This window comes from Gallus gallus, chromosome 2 (genome assembly GCF_016699485.2).
Source record: "Gallus gallus isolate bGalGal1 chromosome 2, bGalGal1.mat.broiler.GRCg7b, whole genome shotgun sequence".
In the NCBI taxonomy this organism is placed as follows: Eukaryota; Metazoa; Chordata; class Aves; order Galliformes; family Phasianidae; genus Gallus; species Gallus gallus.
This window is the reverse complement of record NC_052533.1, coordinates 56,531,764-56,551,671: the sequence shown is the minus strand read 5'-3', so window position 1 is coordinate 56,551,671 and position 19,908 is coordinate 56,531,764. Positions and strand designations below refer to the sequence as shown.

At 37.0% G+C, this 19,908-nt stretch overlaps 1 protein-coding gene across 3 annotated transcripts in view; it reads left to right on the top strand.

The window, feature by feature from the left end:
- The window catches only part of ATP9B (ATPase phospholipid transporting 9B (putative)), a 168,005-nt gene that overhangs the window by 49,731 nt on the left and 98,366 nt on the right, over window positions 1–19,908 (top strand). For all 3 annotated transcript variants that reach the window (XR_005857867.2, XM_025147637.3, XM_003640746.6), the window contains exons 7-8: window positions 236–287; window positions 18,269–18,363. Coding sequence is in view for 2 of the 3 variants with exons in the window: in XM_025147637.3 (XP_025003405.1) it covers window positions 236–287; window positions 18,269–18,363 (147 nt within the window). In the remaining variant the exon portion in view is untranslated. The remainder of the gene's footprint in view (window positions 1–235; window positions 288–18,268; window positions 18,364–19,908) is intronic.

Below are 19,908 nucleotides of genomic sequence, written 5' to 3'. Positions count from 1 at the left end.
ATTCACTTACAAAGAACATCTGAAAGGATTAGATGTCGTTTGCTTATTGTATAATTTTTTGAAAATATTGATTTCTGAATTGCAAATACTGAATGTAAAGTGCTTTGATAAATCCTATTTTAATTGAGTTTCAATCCAAGTTTGACCTTTTGATGACAGGATTTTACTGGACATTTGATTGGAATTCACTTTTTTCCTACTAAGAATAAACTGTACTTTTTTCTTTCTCTCTCAGAATCAACGAATCCCATCTGACATGGTTTTTCTCAGAACGTCAGAAAAAACCGGTATGTTTTGATAATTCTGCTTGGTTGCATCATAACTTGGTCATTGTAGTAATATTATAGGTTGTGCATTGTGGTCAAATAGATTGACAGCAGGAAATCCACATTTGTCAGGTTACTGGGGGGTGAAGGACAGGAGTATATACATCTGAGAAACATAGTATGCTTGGACTTAAAAATGGGAAATCTTACCATTACTGTGAATGTGAGACCTGTAGAGATGCATTCTTTTAAAAAGATGATTGATACAGCAAAACTTTAGGTAATGCAAATATTAAGATTAGTTCAGTATACTTTAAAACAATATTTGTCCAATATAATAACAGTATTTTTGGATATTGTTGCACTACATTAAATGTCACTTGATTTGATTTTCAGTTATTTAATTGAATAGAACTGAAACAATATCCTACTGATGTGATTAAAATGATTTTAGAAATGTACTAAGGAGATCTAAAAAAAAATTTGGGATAACTATATTTTTTTCCTTTTGAAGTGATTTAGGCAGTCAAATAAATAAAACCTCACTCAACCCTGCAAAAACAGCAAACAAACAACGACAACAAAAAACCAGCAAACACTTTTCCTGAGTGAGGGGAAGGAAAGTACTTCTCATTAATTGTTTCTCCTTACACAGTACTCATGAACTCTGATGAATGTATATCTCTTTTACATGAGCCCTATAAATTACTTCTGCTTTGATTAAAGTTTGCAAGCGACTATGGGATAACCCCCATAACTCAAATGACTTTGCCTTCTTTATATCACTACAGATCATGAGGAGCTGTCTGATATTTGTTGGACAGCACTAACTTTCAACATAGCTGTGATATTCCTAAACTTTGTGTTAGGAGTGCTTTAATATTTTACTGTGGATTGGAATGCTATTTCACAAATCATTTGCAAGAGAAGTCAAATATTTGATTTGCGTACAGGACGCTACAGGAGCTACATATTCACTAGAAGAAGAAATTGCTGCAAGTATCACGCAGTCACTGTCTTAGTTACGATTTTGAAGTGATTGATTGTTAGGTGCACTAGATCATGTTTAACTGGTCTGGATCAGTAATATTTTCTAATAGTTTGTATATATAATCTCAACCCTGGTTAACTACCCTCTGATTCAGAATCTACAATTTGCTAAAATTTGTAATGATTTTGATAACTCAAAGATCTTGGATCCAACATGATTATAAAATGATTGATGTTTCCTTTTGGGCTGCTTGCAATATCATGTCTTAACCACTGAAGCCTAAAAGTGCTTCAGCTTGATTGATAAGAACTGTTACAGTTTAAATGACGCCTGCTAGAAAAGTAGAAATATGAGTCATGCCTCTGTAGAATTACCTTAAACTAGGCCTGTTGTATACTATGCCTTAGCAGTAAAATGTACGTTTATGAAATTTGTCTTAGTCTTTACCAGTTGCATTGTATTAGACATGTAGGTGTTTTGAAGCAGTTGTCATCTCCATTTGCAGGACTATGTATCAGTGCTAATATCTTCAAATGATGGATGCATTGCAGAAATTTGTAGAGAAATCAGTATGTAATAATGTGTAGTGTTTGCTGTTGTGAAAACATGGAAAGCTGTACCTAATTGGGATCAGCATTCTCACTACTGAAATAAAAGTGGGGTCAAGATGCTGTATAACTTGGAATGACAAAATTTCTTCAATTATATTTTGCATATCTACACTGTAGCATGTTTTCCTCAGCATAAATTCTTAAATTTGTAGATTCTTCTATGCAAATTTATAAGACATTGTGTAGTCTGCTATCCTCACAGTACTGTTAATTGAAGGAGGGGTCACAGGTATGTCAATGAACAATCCAGTCTCTGTATCTTGACAGAAATATATATAATCATAGATCTAGGACATAGAGTGAATTCTTGTGTCAAAAAATGTGGGAGGAAAGCATTATTTGAAAGTAAAATTGTTCAAGTCTATTTTGGTGTTCAGGTTTAATTCAGATAGCTTTAAAATTTTCCAGTAATCTTCTATCTGGAAAATAAAACTGCACAATTTAAAGGTTTATATTATAAGATTAGCCTGTCTCTAAATAAATAAATACGCTTGTTAACACATCCAAAGTGTACCTGCAAGGTAAATGCTCATTATAATACGAAGTGAGCACAGCAAATACAGTGAAACCTGCCCAAAGTTCATTTAAGTAATTAAGTTATACTTTTACCACACATAGAATGTGACTTTTGAGTTTTCAATACTTTTTTTGTAAACATGCAATATATTGGCTATTTATATTGAAGTTGTGCTCTCAAAAATAAAAAATGTGAAACCAAATCAAACAAGAAAAAATGCAACCAGAAAAAAAAAATTCCAACACTGAACTTGAAACATATGGCAGTAATTGTTTTTTTTTTTTGACTAAAGAATGAACACTTATATCTGTAATTGCCTTTTCTTGAATGTTGTTTTGTCTTATGTTTTAGTTTATAGTCAACAGTTTAAATACTTTGTAAAACACATTAGTGTTTTAAAGTTCCTTGATATCTTTGGCTTGCTCTACTTGGTTGAAAGTTACTCTAGGAAAGATAATGGCATAATAATATTGCCCATAGAAATTAGGCCAATTGTGTTATTTGCTAGAGACTTTGCAGTTGAAAGAGCCAGCAGATGACTACCTTCAGGTATGTGATCATAGAATCGCTAAGGTTGGAAAAGACCCACAGGATCATCCAGTCCAACCATTTGCCCTTCACCAATGGTTCTCGCTGAACCATGTCCCTCAACACAACATCTAAACACTCTTTGAACACCACCAGGCTTGGTGACTCCACCACCTCTCTGGGCAGCCCATTCCAGTGCCTGACCACCCTTTCCAAGAAGTAGTATTTCCTAATGTCCAGCCTGAATCTTCCCTGGTGCATATAGATGTGCTCTATAGACACCACGTCTAGGAAAAATTGTTTATTATGTACTACAGCTAGGTTTTTTTAGGCTGGTGATTAGTGACAGTGCCGTTATTTTATTGTGTTTTTTTGTTGTTGTTGTTATTAATAGTTTTTCAGGAAGATAAGAACTGATTAATCTTATTTTAACCCTTTTTTCCCTCCAGGGTCTTTAATTACCTTAGATGTTGCATTGTAATTGTATGAAGAGGAGAGCTGTTTTTACTCTTTAGCCTTCCTTGGTAGAAACTGATTTCCATAGGATGAAGTGGAATTTCTTTTACTAATCTATTCTAGCTTTCCTGACCATTCATTTGAACCCTGTAAATCTGTCTTTGCACAGAAATAGCATTTTTGGCAGACACTAGATTCTGTATAGAGCAATGCAAATGCTTCTGAAATAAGGTTTTCCCAAGTGTCAGAATATTGCATTGAGATATGCTTCCACCAACAAAATTGGAGTTGGAAAATCTGTAAAGACAAATCTATTACAAGATGGTTCACAGATGAATTTTAATACATAATTTTCTACAGACTTGCAGCAACTATCAGATTGGCAAAAGTGGCTTTTGGTTGTGGGATTTTGTTCTTGTCAGAGAAAATACTCTCAATAGAAACTGCTACTGGCTGCTCAGTTCCACTCATCACAGCTAGTGCTACAGGTGGTTGGGGTCTACTTCAGGCCACCTGATCAAGGAGAGCCTGTTGAGGAGGCCTTCTTGCTTCAGCTGCAAGGAGTGTCACGTTTACAGTCTCTTATCCTGATGGGGAGTTTCAATCATCCAGATATCTACTCAGAAAGCAACATGGTGAGCTTCAGGCAATCCAGGAGACTCCTGTAGTCCATCGATGATAACTTTTTGGTTCAGGTATTTGGCAGATCAACCAGAGGTGAAATGTTACTGGACCTGATGTTCACCAATGCAGAGGATATCATTAAAGACATTAAGATTGGAGTCAGCCTGGGCTGCAGCAACCGTGCCCTGAGTGAGTTTGTGATCTTGAGGAATGTGAGCCTGGCAAAGAGTTGAGTCAGGACAGTGAACTTCAGGCTGTTTAAGGAATTGCTGGAAGAGATCTCCTGGGAAGCTGTTCTTAGAGACAAAGGAGTGGAGCAAAGCTGGCTACTCTTCGAGGATGCCTTTCTGAGAGCACAAGTGATCTCCATCCCCCAGACTAAGAAAACAGGCAGAGAAGGTGGGAAACCATCGTGGCTTGGCAAGGACCAGCTAGTCAAACGGAGCAAAAAGAAGGGCATGTCCTTGGAAACAAGGATGTGTCATCTGGGAAGAATACATGGATGGTATCTGGACATGCGGAGATGGGAAAGCCAAGACAGATGGAACTGAACTTGAGGGATGATAAAATCAAGAAGGGATTCTATAGGTGCATTGTTCAGAAGAGATAGGCCAAAGAGTGTATCCCCTCTGATAAACAAGAAAGGAGAACTGGCTACAACAGATATAGAGAAGGCGGAGATACTCAGTGAGTTCTTTGCCTTAGTCTTCACTGACAACCAGGATTCTCGTATTCATCACATCTCTTAAATCTCCCTAGGTGGGAACTGGGGAAGCAAACTCCACCCCACTGTAAGACTTGGACAGAGGAAGTCCAAGTCCGCCTCATAAGACTGAATGTGTATAAGTCTGTGGGACCCAATGACGTGCATGCCTGGGTGGTAAGGAAGATGGTTGATGTGGTTGCTGAGCTGCACTCCATCATATTTGAGAAGTCATGACTGTCAGACGAAGTCCCCAGTGACTGGAAAAAGGGAAACATCACTCCCATTTATAAGAAAGGGAGGAAGGAGGAACTGGAGGACTACATGCCAGTGAGCCTCACCTCTGTGCCTGGGAAGCTGATGCAACAGATCCTCCTGGAAGACATGTTAACGCACATGAGGGAAGAGTAGATGATCTGAGACAGCCAGTATAGCTTCACCAAGGTAGGTCATGCCTGACCTATCTGGTGGCCTTCTATGATAGAGTGAAAGTATTGGTGGACAAAAGGAAGGCAACTGATGTCATCTACGTGGACTTCTGCAAGGCCTTTGACATAATGTGGTGGGGAATCCTTATCTCTAAATTGGAGAGAGGTGGATTTGAAGGGTGTGCTGTTTCTTGGATAAGGAATTGCTTAGAAAGTTGAAGCCATAGTGTTGTGGTCCAGGTGGAGACTGGTGATGAGTGGTGTCCCACGAGGGGGTCAGTCATGCAACTGGGCTGGATGTGGCTCTGGGCAGCCTGGTCTAGTGGTTGGTGACCGTGCACATAGCAGGGGGGTTGAGTCTAGGTGATCACTGTGGTCCTTTTCAACCCAGGCCATTCTATGATTCTGTAATCTTTATAAATGGCATAGGTGTTGGGATCAAGTGCACCCTCATCAAGTTTGCTGATGACACAAAGCTGAGCATTGCAGGTGATATGGCAGAAAGAAGGGATGCCATACAAAGGGACCTTGATGACCTTGAAAGGTGGGCCCTTGCAAATTTCTTGAGGTTGACCCCATCTCTACACAGCCGACCAGAATCCCTATACTCCTCCCAGGATACCTGTCCCGACTTCCTAAGCATTTTGATCATGCTCTCTAGTTTGGCCAGCTGGCCCCCATTTAGCCTTGCTGATCTCTTTCCTTTTTTTCCTGTTTTCCTACACCTGGGGTTAGAGAAGGGATTTCTGCATAAGCATTGCTAATCAGGTCTAATGAGGTATGACCTTGCAGTGGTTTTAAAGTTCTTTTTTAATTTTAGAGATGATCTTCAAATCTATCTTAACGTATTCATAATAAAAACATAGCTTGGGTTTGTGATCTCATTCTGACTTCTGCTTGTGGCTTGAGGTAGGGTACCTGTACCTGAAATAGAAGCATGTGTAGACTTGAACTAATTTGTTTTGCATCTCTCTTCAGTAGTAGAGACACTGATGTGGGTCAGTCTGCCTTGTATGGAGTATGCAGTTGAGAAAATGCTGGCTTCTCCATACAAATGCTAAGGCCTGTGTTTCCACAGTCCTTGCTTTTGGTATGAATGGAGAGTAAATGAAATTTAATTTGTATTTAACTGCTTCAGTTACAGTTCTGATTGCAGGTGGTCTTCTAGCTTTACTAACTTTCCTCTATCTGTCAACAAAAGGGAATGGGGAGAAATAAAATAAGATCAATTCCTCTGCTTTTTCCTGTAGTGAAGTCCAGTCTTTGTGGGTGGTCTTTTGCTTCTCTTTAGGCTCCTGTTTGGTAAAGGATAATGTACTTTTCTCTGCTGAATTTTTAATACCTGTTGTAATTTGAATTTATTAACTTCTTTGACTTCTTTTCTGTGTTTGAATGTTGTGAGATATCAAGGCTTTATTTAGTTACTGGTGTGTGTTTCGAGTCAATTACTTTTTCTGCTTCTAAAATCTGGGAGACTAAGTGCACTTTCAGTGGTTTCTGATATATTTGGCTATGGACTTTTCTTCATATTGGTTTGCTTATGAGCTCTGCTTTTATCTAGAGGAAAAATGTCCCTTATGTAATCTACAAGCACTGTGCTTTTAAGGTGTGTAAATGTTTAATTTTGCAGTGTCTGTCTTAGAAGATATTTAAGTGCATTATTTTAGTGTATACTATAGAGTATTACTGTCCAATCAGAGCTCTCAAAATAGGGAGCCTGTTTATTCAATGTTCTTGAAATATGTTTTTAACATTTACTTATGATATCAGTGTTAATGTGTGCTTTGCACTAGGATTAGAAAATTACTTAATTAGCTTAAATATTAGTAGACAATTCAATTCAATTAAAACAACTACTTAAAATATCCTAATCTCACTTTTGTTACAACAGGCAGCAATTTGAGAATTGTTCTATATAAAATACCTAGTGCAAATCTGACTACAGATTTGAAGAAGGATCGTGTTGAATTCTGAAGCAAACTTGCACTTAGAATAATTTTCAGAATACATTTTTAAATGAGAACCAGTTTCCCAGGAGTAAACTAGAATGTTTTCCTGTGGGCGCCCAATGAGCATTGTGTGCTAAGAAAAATGAAAAAAAGCCAGCTGAACCCAGTTCGTCGACTGTAGTAATGATTCAAGGAAAACAATCTAACATGGATTATGTTTATGGAATTGCACCTGTGGAGTAGTATCCACACTGTGCGTTTTTCCTGTTGTAGTGGTGCCTTAAAATCGTTCACAGTGTAGACACTGTTTTTCAAAACAGCCGTAACCTCTTTGATTGCAAACAGTTCGGTTTCATCCTTTGATTTATCCAAATGCATAATATACGTTGTATTAAAGTACTCTGTTATTTTGGTGAAATTGGCTTGCTTTGCTAAAGCAGGATACCACCTGACAGTTTTTTTTTTTTCCTACTATGTTAAAATTACTCAGTTTGGAAAATATTTTTATCTTTAATTTTTCTGGAGAAAGATGTGACAGCTATTGTTTGTTGAGGAGCAGTTCTAATGCTAACGTGTGTTTACATCTGACTAGTTCTAATATATTGTTGGTACTAACAAAATTGTTTAAAAAAGGATGAGCAAAGATGAAAATATTTACAGTTCCTGTATTTTAATCAGTTTATGTACTTGGATCATTCGTGAGATAAATCCCCGTAAGTTATTTCAGTTCTAAATGTCTCAAATAGCCACAATAGCAAACAAAGCAGGTGTAGAAACAGTGATATCAGTGATAAATATTAGTGTTATTTTTATTAATCTGTCAGTAGAGCTGACATCTGCCAAGTATGGTACTGATTTCCATACTGTTATAAAGTGTCATGCAGACCTCCTTTGTTTTTCTTTCATCCGGAAAGTGAAGCGAGATTTTGGTTAGAGTTCTAAGGTAACCGAAGTATTAAGTTTAGCAGAGTTCTAGACTTACCATTACTGTGTGTGTGTGTGTATATATATATATATATATTTTTCTTACAAGATAGAAAGTTGTAAATTTCAGGAGAATATTTAAATAGTTTAGATTATCTTTCTTCATCAGTGAGATTCTATAGAAAAAAAATTCTTAGTCTATATCAGAAAAATAATGGAGCAGAGTGATGCTTCGAAACCTATTGAATACAAAGGGTGAAATAGTGCTTTTGAATATCTACTTGTAAATCTCCTTTAGGTAAATCATTATGCTAAAATTTGAGAATGTGAACATAAGTGTGGATGTTTTCTTCTTTTCTGCCTTAGAATACTGTTTGCTATAAGTAAGATAATTCTGTAATGTTTTTAATAAAAGTAAAAATTCCTAAATCACACTAAATCAATACAGCAATCAAAAAAAAAAATCAGTGGATAAAGCTTGGATTAAAAGCATTTGTGTGCTTGTCAGTAAGGAACTCTGAGTTTGATGGTATCATATTGACTGCATATTAATACATGGCATCCTATAAGACCATCAGCTGATTGTTTAGAATGTAAATGAATCTGTTGATGGATCCAGTGACTGATGGCTTGAATTCCAATTAATCAATTGCTTCATCAGTTTCTTAATTCAGATCAAATAACTCAAGTACACACAGTTGTTTTAATGGTATTAAGAGAAATTAATGCTTTTAAACTAATTTCATCACTCTTCTTTAAATACAACTACAAGTTATTATTTACATCCTAACTGATGGTGTTATAACTGAAATGATTAAGATGGTTCAGCTATTCTGGTTTGTTGATTTTTTTATTATTATTTTATTTTATTTTATTTTTTTTAGAATTCCTTAGGAGGTAACATAACTGAAACCTTTCCATGATAGTGGTAAAAGAAACTCTGTCATCTAACATCTTGTCATCACTTTAAAATTTTCATGCACACAGTCACTTAAGTAATATAAATTACTTAAAAATTAAGTTCTTCCTAAGTGATCTTGTGTTAGGTATGCAAAGTCAATTTTTTCTTGATTGCTTTCTAATAACCTATTGCTTTCACTCATTTGTCTTCAAGCTGGAAAGGGTGTATTATTACTAGACTATATATAATGGTTTATGACACCACAGTTCTACATGCCCTATTTCACAGTGACCCATCAATTAATTTATTCAGTACTTCATGCACACTCTTCACTGTGACACTTAGACGAGTTGATCTTAATTTGATTGCCATTAAAGCCTTCCTTTCCTGACAACTGTTGTCAATTATACAAAATAAAATCAAGTATTCATAAGTAGGCTGTAATAGGATATAGGCAGACAGATTTAATAATTCAGTTTTGCTGAGGCTTGAAAGGCAGTAGTAGTAGCTGTTGTTCTCATTTGTAAAAAATTAATTGGATACAGATCTTCAGAGAGAAGACAGACGTAATTTCATTTATTTAGATTTGATTGTTGAAAAGAGCCCAGACCTATAGCGGTGGTTTAACATTGTCTTTGTGGATAACTGACATGAATTTCTATTAGTTATGCATTAGAGAAAGTAAATGTAATTCAATACAGTTGGAGACTAATTTAAGTGAACATATTCTACACATGCTTTCGGTGATAAATCTGTAGTGGAATGCAGAATAATAAAATAATACACCTGCGTATCTACTGTGTACAAGTAAAATATAGTTGTTTCCCTCTGAAGCATCTTAAGCACAGTAAAACAATTAAATGTCTCATACTGTATTTTAATTGTACCCATAGCCTCCCTTCAGTCCTTAATGGCAAATCTTAATTTAAGCCTGATAATATTTGGCAAAAATGTAGCAAGTGGGAATCTATTAACTTCAGTGTTCTCCAAGAGAAATTTAAATAAAGTTTTCAAAACTTCTGTGGTGTTATTCTCTTCCTATACACTGTCCTTTACTATGTATATTGACATTGGTAACAAATAGTGTGTGAGGGTCCACTGCTAAGGCTATCTGGAAACAATTTGGGGACTGGAGAGTCCAAGTACAGAGCAGAAAGAAAATGCACAGGCGGTGGAAGCAGGGACAGGCATCCTGGGTAAAGTATAAGGATTCTGGTAGGCTGTGTAGAGATGAGGTCAGGAAAGCCAAGGCCCAACTGGAACCATACTTGGCAAGTGGTGGAAAGAGAAAAAGAGATGATTCTACAAGTCCATCAACCAGAAAAAGAAAGTCGAAGAAGGCACACCCCTCAGGCCCAGTGAACACTACAGGCAAGCTGGTAACAAAGGACAAGCAGGAGGCTGAGGTACTCAACTTTTTGCCTCAATCTTTGCTGGCAACTGCTCTTCACACATCCCTTAGGTGGAGGGGTCAGAAGGTGGGGGCTGGGGGGCAGTGATCCTCCCACTGTAAGCAAAGATGAGGTTTGTGACCACCTGAGGATCCTGAACACCCATAAGTCTATGGGACCTAATGAGATGCATCCCAGAGTCCTAAGGGAAGGGGCTGGTGTAGTTGCTAAGGCACTCACGGTGACATGTGAAAAGTTGTGGCAGTCACACGAAGTCTCCTGTGTCTGGAAAAAAGGCAGTGTTGCACCTATTTTTAACAAGGGTAGGAAGGATGACTTAGGGAACTACCGACCTCTCAGCCTCGCTTCTGCGCTGGGTAATGTCATGGAAGAGATCCTCCTGGAACCTGCGCTAAGGCGCATGGAAGAGAGGGAGGAGATGCAGGAAAACCAAGCACGGCTTCACCAAGAGCAAGTCCTACCTGACCAATGTTGTGGCCTTCTACAATGGTGTTACTGTGTCATTGGGGAAGAGCCACTGATGTCATCTACTTGGGCTTCAGGAAGGCCTTTGACATGGTCCCCCACAACATCCTTCTCTCCATATTGGAAAGATCAGTGATTGTTTGATGGCTGAACTATTAATTTGACAAGAAACTGGTTGCACGTTCTTACTCAGGCAGAATAGTTAATGGCTCAGTGTCTGGATGGACATGTGTGGTGTCCCTCAGGGGAGCTGTTGCTCTTCAATATTTTCGTCAGTGACGTCACTGTTGGGGTCAAGTGCATTCTCAGCAAGTTAGTGGATGATACCAAGTATCCAGAGAGACCTAGGCAGGTTTGAGCAGAGGGCCCCGGAGGTTCATGAAATCCTAGTGCAAGTTCATGCACCTTGGTTGCAGCAACCTCCACTATCCTATCAGTACAAGCTGGGAAATAAAAGGATTGAACATAGTCCTGCTGACAAGGACATTCAAGGTCGTGCTCTCAGCAACCTTATCTAGCTGCAGATTTTCCAGCTGCAGTGGAGTTGGACTGGATGTGACTTTGAAAGGTTCCTTCTAACTTCAACCATTCTGTGATAGTTCTATGATTTGAATTTACTTATTCTGTCGGAGAATGTACATCTGTTTTTAAATATGTATTCTTATGAATATAAATATGTATTCTCCTTTATGCTGATAAATACATGTAGTTGAAAATTAGATGTGCTGTAAGTGGTTACTTGAGGCAAGAGTAGAAAAAGTGAAGCACGGAAGTGTTATAGTTTTTATAATTTGTTGTTCATCTTGTCTTTTTTTAAGTTTTAAGTAAGTTATTCTGCCCTCTCCATCTGTCCCGGAACTCATTTTCCTTTCTGTATTTCATCTCATGACTTAAAGGTCGTCTCAGGTGCTTTTTCCAGGTTTGGAACACAGACTGGGAAAATGAGAATTAATTTATGAATACAGGACAAATATGTTATTAAACGTTTATTTAATTTTTACAGCAAGAACATTATCTTAATTTTCTCTATTAGTCAAGAAATGTTTCCAGCCCTGGAAGTCAAGTAGTTAAGTATTAGCATACTTTTCTGTCTTTGCTTTGTAAAAACACTAATGATAGACTTAGAAAGCAGAGGGAAGCTGTTTTTTCATCTTGCCAACCTATCTGAATTTTTTGGTGATATTTTTCAAATATGATATGCAGGGACTTCCCCTGTGTTGAAGCATGTGTTTTAAAGTATTTCAGTTCAGTTGTCCAGTCTTGCATTTCACAGCAGTGTTATTCCCTAACAAAAAAAAACATGCATATGTTTGATATTCTGCTTTTATTTGATTATTTTAGGGCATCATAAGTTACTGTGGGAAGGTCTGTTGCACTCTCATTCTGAAAAACCTTTGCCTGAAATTTCTTTGAACAGTATAACACACAAAAGATGTTACAGATCCTGCAGTTATCTTTCTGTTGCAAACTAAACTAACTTAACTAGTGTGATTATAATTTTCTTTCCACAGTCATAGCAAATATTAATTATTGATATAATTCCTATCATTTGATGGTTTTTGTTTCTTTGTATAGCCTTCAATGAAAATCAGAAGATGCCATTTTGTTTTAAAAATGAATTATTTTCTTTTTGCAAAGTGGATTGCTCTTAGTCTATCAATATTCTTACTTGGGTTTTTATTTTTAACAACACTTCTTTACAAATTACATGGTAAACAGACTGATTAGGGAGCTAATTGTTTTAAGGAAAACAAGTCCATCTTTCTGCTTTTCAAAAACGACGTTTCCAAATGAAATAGGAATGAAGAGTGTAATACGTAATAATTTTTCTCTTCTAAATGACATAATTTAAAAACCCCGTAAGCTATAATACATAACAAAAATTTGTAATGTCCCAAGTATTAACTTGTTTTCAGAAGACTGTATTAAAAATTGTAATTAATTCTCTGAAGGGCTTTTGTAAAAATATAATTAAAGTGCTTAGTGGTAACACGTAAATATATTATGATAATTTCAGGAAATTAAAGATAACAGCAAGTAAAAAAATTAATGTATTGGGCATAACATTAAGTAAGAGGAAGCTTATTTTATATACATGTATAGATACATATATTTTGGTTTTATGTCATTAAGAAGCTTTCCTTCCTGTTCTTCCTTTCTCATCTGTAGGCTTCTCTTTTACTTAAGGCTAAATATTTTCAAGCACTCTCCAGAGTCAACCTGTCTCTATTTTGAGAGCTTTTCTTCACACTTTCTAGAAGCAGGCAAGTGCACAAATGAATAACCATGTTATTGATGCACGTTTAAGTATAAGACATTCACAGAAATATTTGTTCTATATGTGTCCCACACTTATATGCTGAGTAAGACCTTAAGTTCAGCAGAGACTAAGATTCTCCCTGCTTACTGTACATTTAGCACAGGCCCTTTTTTTTGGCAAATGTTAGCCAGATGTATCTAAGCCTGAAGTTACCGTGTTCATGGATGACTGTCACTGGTTGAGCGTCTTTTGTCCCATGACAGGGGGGTCTTTGCTGGGAAGCCAGCAAAGAAGTGAAAAGGAAGGATTACGACTCAATTGAGATAAAGAGAAACTAATTTACTAGAAATTGTAAAGAAAGGAGAGAGAATACGTTGTAAAAGAATCGGGTAATGAATCAAACAAATGAGAGAGAGATGGCTTTAAACTATGCTGCTTATGGTGTTGAACAGAAGTAAAGCTATGGTTATGTCACCTACTTCCCTCCTAGAAATCATGTGGGCTTAACAAAAGCTGCTGGAAACCGCAACTCCTCAGCAGCCGTCCCAGTTCTGTCAGTTCACTGCATGATGCTTGATACGGAATACCTGCAGAAAACTATGATAGTGTGCTTTATCTTTGCTCCAAAATAAAAAGGCTGTTCTGAAAGTAATGCCTCCTATTTTATAATGTTTGTCCAGAACATCAGAGGTGGATGTTGGTGGTATGACAGTAGGAAAAAAATTGCATCATGTCCAGTTTAATATTTCGTGTACCTTGAGTACTGTGTTCGCTTGTGGACCCATCACTACAAGAAAGGCGTTGAGGCCCTGGGGCATGTTCATTGAAGGGCAGCAAAGCTGGTGAGGAGTCTGGACCACAAATCCTATAAGGAGCAGCTGAGGAAACTGGGATTGTTTAGTCTGGAGAAGAGGAGGCTCATAGCAGATATTACGGCGCTCTACAACAACTTGAAAGGAAGTTGTAGCAAGGTGGGTATCAGCCTCTTCTCCAATGTAATTAGCAATAGGACTAGAGGGAATGACTTCAGGTTGAACCAGGGGAGGTTCAAGTTGAATATTACAAACAATTTTTTCTCAGAATGAGTAGTCACTTGCTGGAATGGGCTGCCCAAGGAGGTGGTTGAGTCGCCGTCCCTGGAGGTGTTCAAGAAATGTTCAGATGTTGTACGAAGGGACATAGTTTATTGTGGAAATACTGTTGGTAGGTGGATGGTTGGACTAGGTGATCTTTGAGGTCTTTTCCAGCCTTGATGATTCTACAGTATGAGGAACTATGGGCTTGTCAAACTTACCTAGGAGATTGAATTATACCTTCATTGAGGTTGCAGATGACACCAAGTTTGGAGGTGGTGTTGATCTGCCTGAGTATAGGAAGGCCCTGCAGAGGGACTTGGACAGGCTGGTTCGCTGGGCTAAGGCCAATGGGAAAAAGTTCAGCGAGACCAAGTGTTTGGTCCTGCAGTTTGATCACAATGATCCCATGCAGTGTTACAGGCTTGGGGCAGAGTGGCTGGAAAACTGCATGGAGGAAAAGGATGCAGGGGTGTTATTTGATGCTTGGCTGAGCATGAGCCAGCAGTGAGTCCAGGTGACCAAAAAGGTCTGTAGCATCCTAGCTTGAATCAGAAATAGTGTAGCCAGCAGGAGCAGGGAAGTAACCATCTCTCTGGTCCCAGCACTGGTGTGGCCACATCTTAAGTACTGTGTTCAGTTTTAGGCTCCTCACTACAAGAAAGACATTGAGGCGCTGGAGCGTGTCCAGAGAAAGGCAACAAAGCTGATGAAGGATCTGGAACACGAGTCTTATGAGAAGCGGAGGAGGGAACTGACATTGTTTAATCTAGAGAAGAGGAGGCTCATGGGAGACTCTCTACAGCTATCTAAAAGGAGGTTGTGGTGAGGTGAGGGTCATCCTCTTTTCCCAGGTAACTACTGTGTTAGGACTAGAGATAGGACTAAGTTGCGCTAGGGAAGGTTCAGATTCAAGATTTAGAAGAACTTCTCAGAAGGAGTGATTACGCATTTGGAACAGGTTGTCCAGGGAGATGGTGGAGTCACCATCCCTGGATGTGTGTAAGGAAAGGGTAGATGTGTTACCTAAGGACATGGTTTAGTGGGCAATATTGGTGGTAGGTGGATGGTTGGAATAGATGAGCTTAGAGGTTTCTTTTTTTTACAACCTTAATGATTCTCTATTCTAAACGTGCCCAGTTCCCTCAGCCTGTCTTCAAAGGAGAAGTGCTCCAACCCCCTCTCATCATCTTTGTGGCTCTCCTCTGGACCTACTCCAGCAGCTTTTGCAACTTTCTTATTCTGGGGCCGTGTGCCTGGCTGCAGTTCTCCAGGTGGGGGCCTTGTGAAGGCAAGGTAGAGGGGGACAACAACTTCCCTTGCCCTATTGGCCACCCTTCTTGATTCAGCACTGGCCTTCAGGGCTGCAAGTGCACACTGCTGGCTCATGTCCAGCTTTTTGTCTACTAAGATTCCCAAGTACTTACATGTCCATTTACTGTGATCACAAGTTATGTCATTATTTTAAGGGAAAAGTTTAAGTTGTTGGCTTCTTATTGTAGATTGTGACGATATTCTTAGAATCTTAAGGAAAAGGTCTTGTACAAGTTTCACCAATTTCAACTGAAGTAGTCTTAAAAATCAGTTTAATTCTACTTGGGCAGCACCTTGCATGGACATGCTATTAATTGTTTTATGCCTGTCTTTGACTGATTATGCTAAATGAATGCTAGGTAGTTGTAAAATAATTTAAGTGTTCTCTCATGGCATTTGCTCTTCAGATAAATGATTAAACTGTTCAAACCTAGTGTAATTCCTTTAGATTTAACCTTAAATTCTAGTTCATATAGCTCCAAATTTTTCACTGAAGGACAAAAATAAATTAGACATATGAACTATGTTCAAATTTGTCTGCTAATATTTGGTGATTATTGTTCTTGGGAAATGGGCGTCTGAACACTCCCACTCCCTAAAGAAAATACTTTAAATTCTCAATTTTCCTTTATACACAGCCTTTGTTGTCCTCTTAGAGATATCCTTTGTTAAAGATGCCCTATGTTCAGTGTGGAATTTCATTTTTCTATAGTCAGCTATGCTTTGATTGGTAAACATTTAAATTCATGACTACTCCTTTAAGCAACAAATAACTTAAAAATTTGTATGAATATGATAAACTTTTGTATATACTGGAAAATAATTTCCTGGTTCAATAATTAACATTGAATACAATGGGATTCACAGTTTGTAATGTATGTATAGATGTTCTTTCCTTGCAAGTCATATTCACATTAGAAATGCAATAGATTAACACTGATGCAAAACATTCTGTCAGAGTATACATGAAACAGAGTTTAAGAGCATATATGTATGTTGTGATTGGGCGTACAAATTGTACATGGATGTCCAACATTTTGGCTTGCCTGGGCCACACTGAGTGAAGAGGAATTGTCTTGGGCTGCATAATAGATATATAGTTAACTATATATACGTAACAAAGCATAGGTTTTTTTAATAAAAGAATGAAAAATAGTAACAAAAACATAAAACTAGCGAGTTGGACATAGATGCAAGCATTTTGGAATGGTTTAGTTGGAATAGTTGTTTTTTTCCAGAAGTCATTGATATTGATTTTAGAAGTCCTAGGCACTGCTGACTAAAAAATATGAAGTACACAACTTCCATGAAGTGGGAAATATTTGGGTTGTTACAGGTTTGTGGGCTTTGTGGGAGTTGGAGTATTTATGCATTGTTTTTAATTGTAAGTTTAGTCTCTCGTGTTTATAACTTAGTGAGGTTAAGAATCTCATGATTCAAATTACATAAATCTGATGAGTTATTAGAAGTGGAAGAGAAGATTGTATTGTTTCAATTTTGCTGTTTTGATCAGTATTGAAAGCTGACTTAGCAGAAAGCAATCCCTTTTTCTGGATAAAACGGAAACAGCCTACAAGATAAGTTATTGATGAAATTAACTGCTGAAGTGGAGAGGAAATGTGACTGGCCAATACATGTCATAGTGTGAGCTCTATTAAATGAATATATGTGCAGTCAACCATTCACAGGAGCCGCTCTGGTCTTGAACTGCATTGATCTGTAGTATTAATTCTAAATGGAATTGATGGAAGAGAACGACCATTGACAGGAGGGGTAAGGAGAACTATGAAATGTCTTGTACAGGAGAAGTATGATGGAAAGTAGACTGATCAGTGCCACGGATAGAATATGCACTGAAACTGTGGAATATCTAGGTGCTGCTAGATATCTCACCCTTAGTTATGATGCAGTATATGCCACTGAACTCTTCAAAGTATTTTGAAGAGTATAAATATAATAAAGTATTTTACTTTTGAACAAAATCCCTAAAGAATACTGTTGAATTTTAAATCCTGTTTTGTCTTATGTTAAGCCTTAAATCAGTAACCTATGCAATACTCCATATTTGGTGATAGCGTCAGACTAGTTATATGGAGTATATAGTGGTGGGGGAAAACATGTTACTATTCTTCATTTTCAGTTTCTTGAATACTAGTCTTCTGTCTGTAGAGCATACTGATTCTCTAAAGTATGTATTAGTTTGTACATTGAGCTTCCATCATGTTTTAACTACTGTACACATATTGACTGGTTTCTTTAATTTTGAGTCTTTGACAGGTAGAAGTAACTAAACTAATTTTTTAAGTAGAATATGTAGGAGCCTGGATTGTTCTTTGAATGTTATCCGTATTAAGGGGTTTATTTGATGGGAAAAGTTTCAGTGAATCTAGGAGAACATAAGTAATGGAAGCTTGTTAAGTGTCAAAACAGCAATGAAACAAAAACTGCAAATGTTGTTCTGTTATTCTCTTGTTTTGGAATTGCACAAGTGAGAAAAATCCAAAGGGAAAAGATTAAACCTTTTTCAACTTTATCCAGTGAAGTGTTATCTCTTTCTGGTAATATTTGAAAATTTGTTGAGAAACTATTAAGAAATCTCTGGAAAAAAAAGATTTTTTTTCCCATGTTCACAAACAAGCAATTGTTAATTCTATCAGGAAAAAATGTTCTGTTTTCATGGCAGAAAGCATTTAATCAGCAGTCAGACATTCCAAAGTGTGAGTTATTTTATGTGTGCATTTATTTAAAGTGTTTGTAAATTTGCTTTACGTTCACTCTTCTAATTCTTTTTATCTCAAACTGAATTTTTGAGGTCTAAAAACTAGTTGCATCTTTCTAATTTCAAGGTTCATGTTTCATTCGAACTGACCAACTTGATGGAGAAACAGACTGGAAACTGAAGGTTGCTGTCAGTTGCACACAAAGATTGCCAGCTTTGGGGGTAAGCATTTCATTTATTTACTTCTAAAATATTTTGGACATGTACGTATTTCCCTTTTAGATATGACAGTTAAAATTATTGCAGGTATATGTGCAATAAGAAAATCTGTTACCACAGATATATATATTTTTTGCAATAATTTAGGGATATGTATTCCACTGAATGGTGAATGAGAAGTTGTTTATGCAGATGTTCTCACTGAAAGGAAACAAAGACAGAATTGAATTTTTGTCATTCAACTTAGTGATTCACACTGTGTTCCACGCTTGGAGCTCCATACTCAACTGAAAATACTGCTATTGTGCTATACTCTGCATAGTCTTACCTGTAAGTGCAGTCCATTCTTGCCAGAAAAATCATTGCTTTTATCACTAATTTGAAAGCTTGGGAAACAGTGGCCTGCTTTTGGATGGTAAAATCGGTAAACCTTCTGATTGGAGTAGATGAAGTGTGGAAGTTCATGCAAGGAGAGTTTCCTAGCACTTGCCTGAATGTTAGTTTACAAGTGTGGGTTTTTTGAATATATATACAAGTCTGAAGTGTAGGTAAATATATAAAGCTATTAAAATTGTGAAAAAGGACACTAAATATATAAATACATCTACATTCAAAGTATGACACATCTCTGCTAAAAATAGGTTTTTATAGATGTGTTTCTTAATAAGATGCTAAATTGTGTCATATTTTGGAGAATCTTTTCTATAGGAAAGTTCTCTTGATATTAAGAGAACTAATTAATCTCTTCCTCTAAGAATATACTCAAGATACAAGGTTGTGGAAACTTATTTGTACAGAATTTTGGGTATTTGGACACTAAATCCTTTGGGTGTAAAGAAAAGTGTATCATTAATTGCATCTGCCATCTCAGTAATACAAATACGAGACTTCAACTGTTCTTAGTAAACGATAGAGTTCCTGCTGCACTAAAGATAGCAAAAGGTAGAGAAATTTCCTGTGTTCATAGTGGTTTAGCTACTGGCTTCATAAGGAGAAAACCCCCATAGGTTTGAATTTAGAGAACTGGGAACGAGGAATGGAACTGAAGGTTGATCATGCCACACAGGGATGCTAGATTAGGCATTAGGCAGCAGTTCTAGTGCATAAAGTGACTTTAATTGGTATTGAGTAATTTGCAGTTGAATTTAGTATTAGTACTAATGTGTCTTCTGTCAGTTTTTACCATGTGATCATTGCCCCATCTTGTTTTCTCATAAAAATGTTATTTTTCCAGAACATCTATTGAGCATGCATTTGCCTAAAATCCAGTCAATTTTCTATCTTTTTTTCTTTAATTAGTACTTTGCATATGGCTTGCAACTGTGTGCAACTTAACTGAGTTTTTTGTTTGTTTGTTTGTTTTTTTAAATTCCCTTTGGAAGGATCACTTAACTGTATTTGTTGACTGCAATTCTTCCTGTGCAGCAATGCAGAAAGAGACCTAGTACAACAGAGAATTGTTGTAATAAAACTTTTACGTTATGTTCTTTGTTTAGGGGAAAAAGTTTATGAATAGATTTGACTGGAGTATATTGTTGATCATCTACA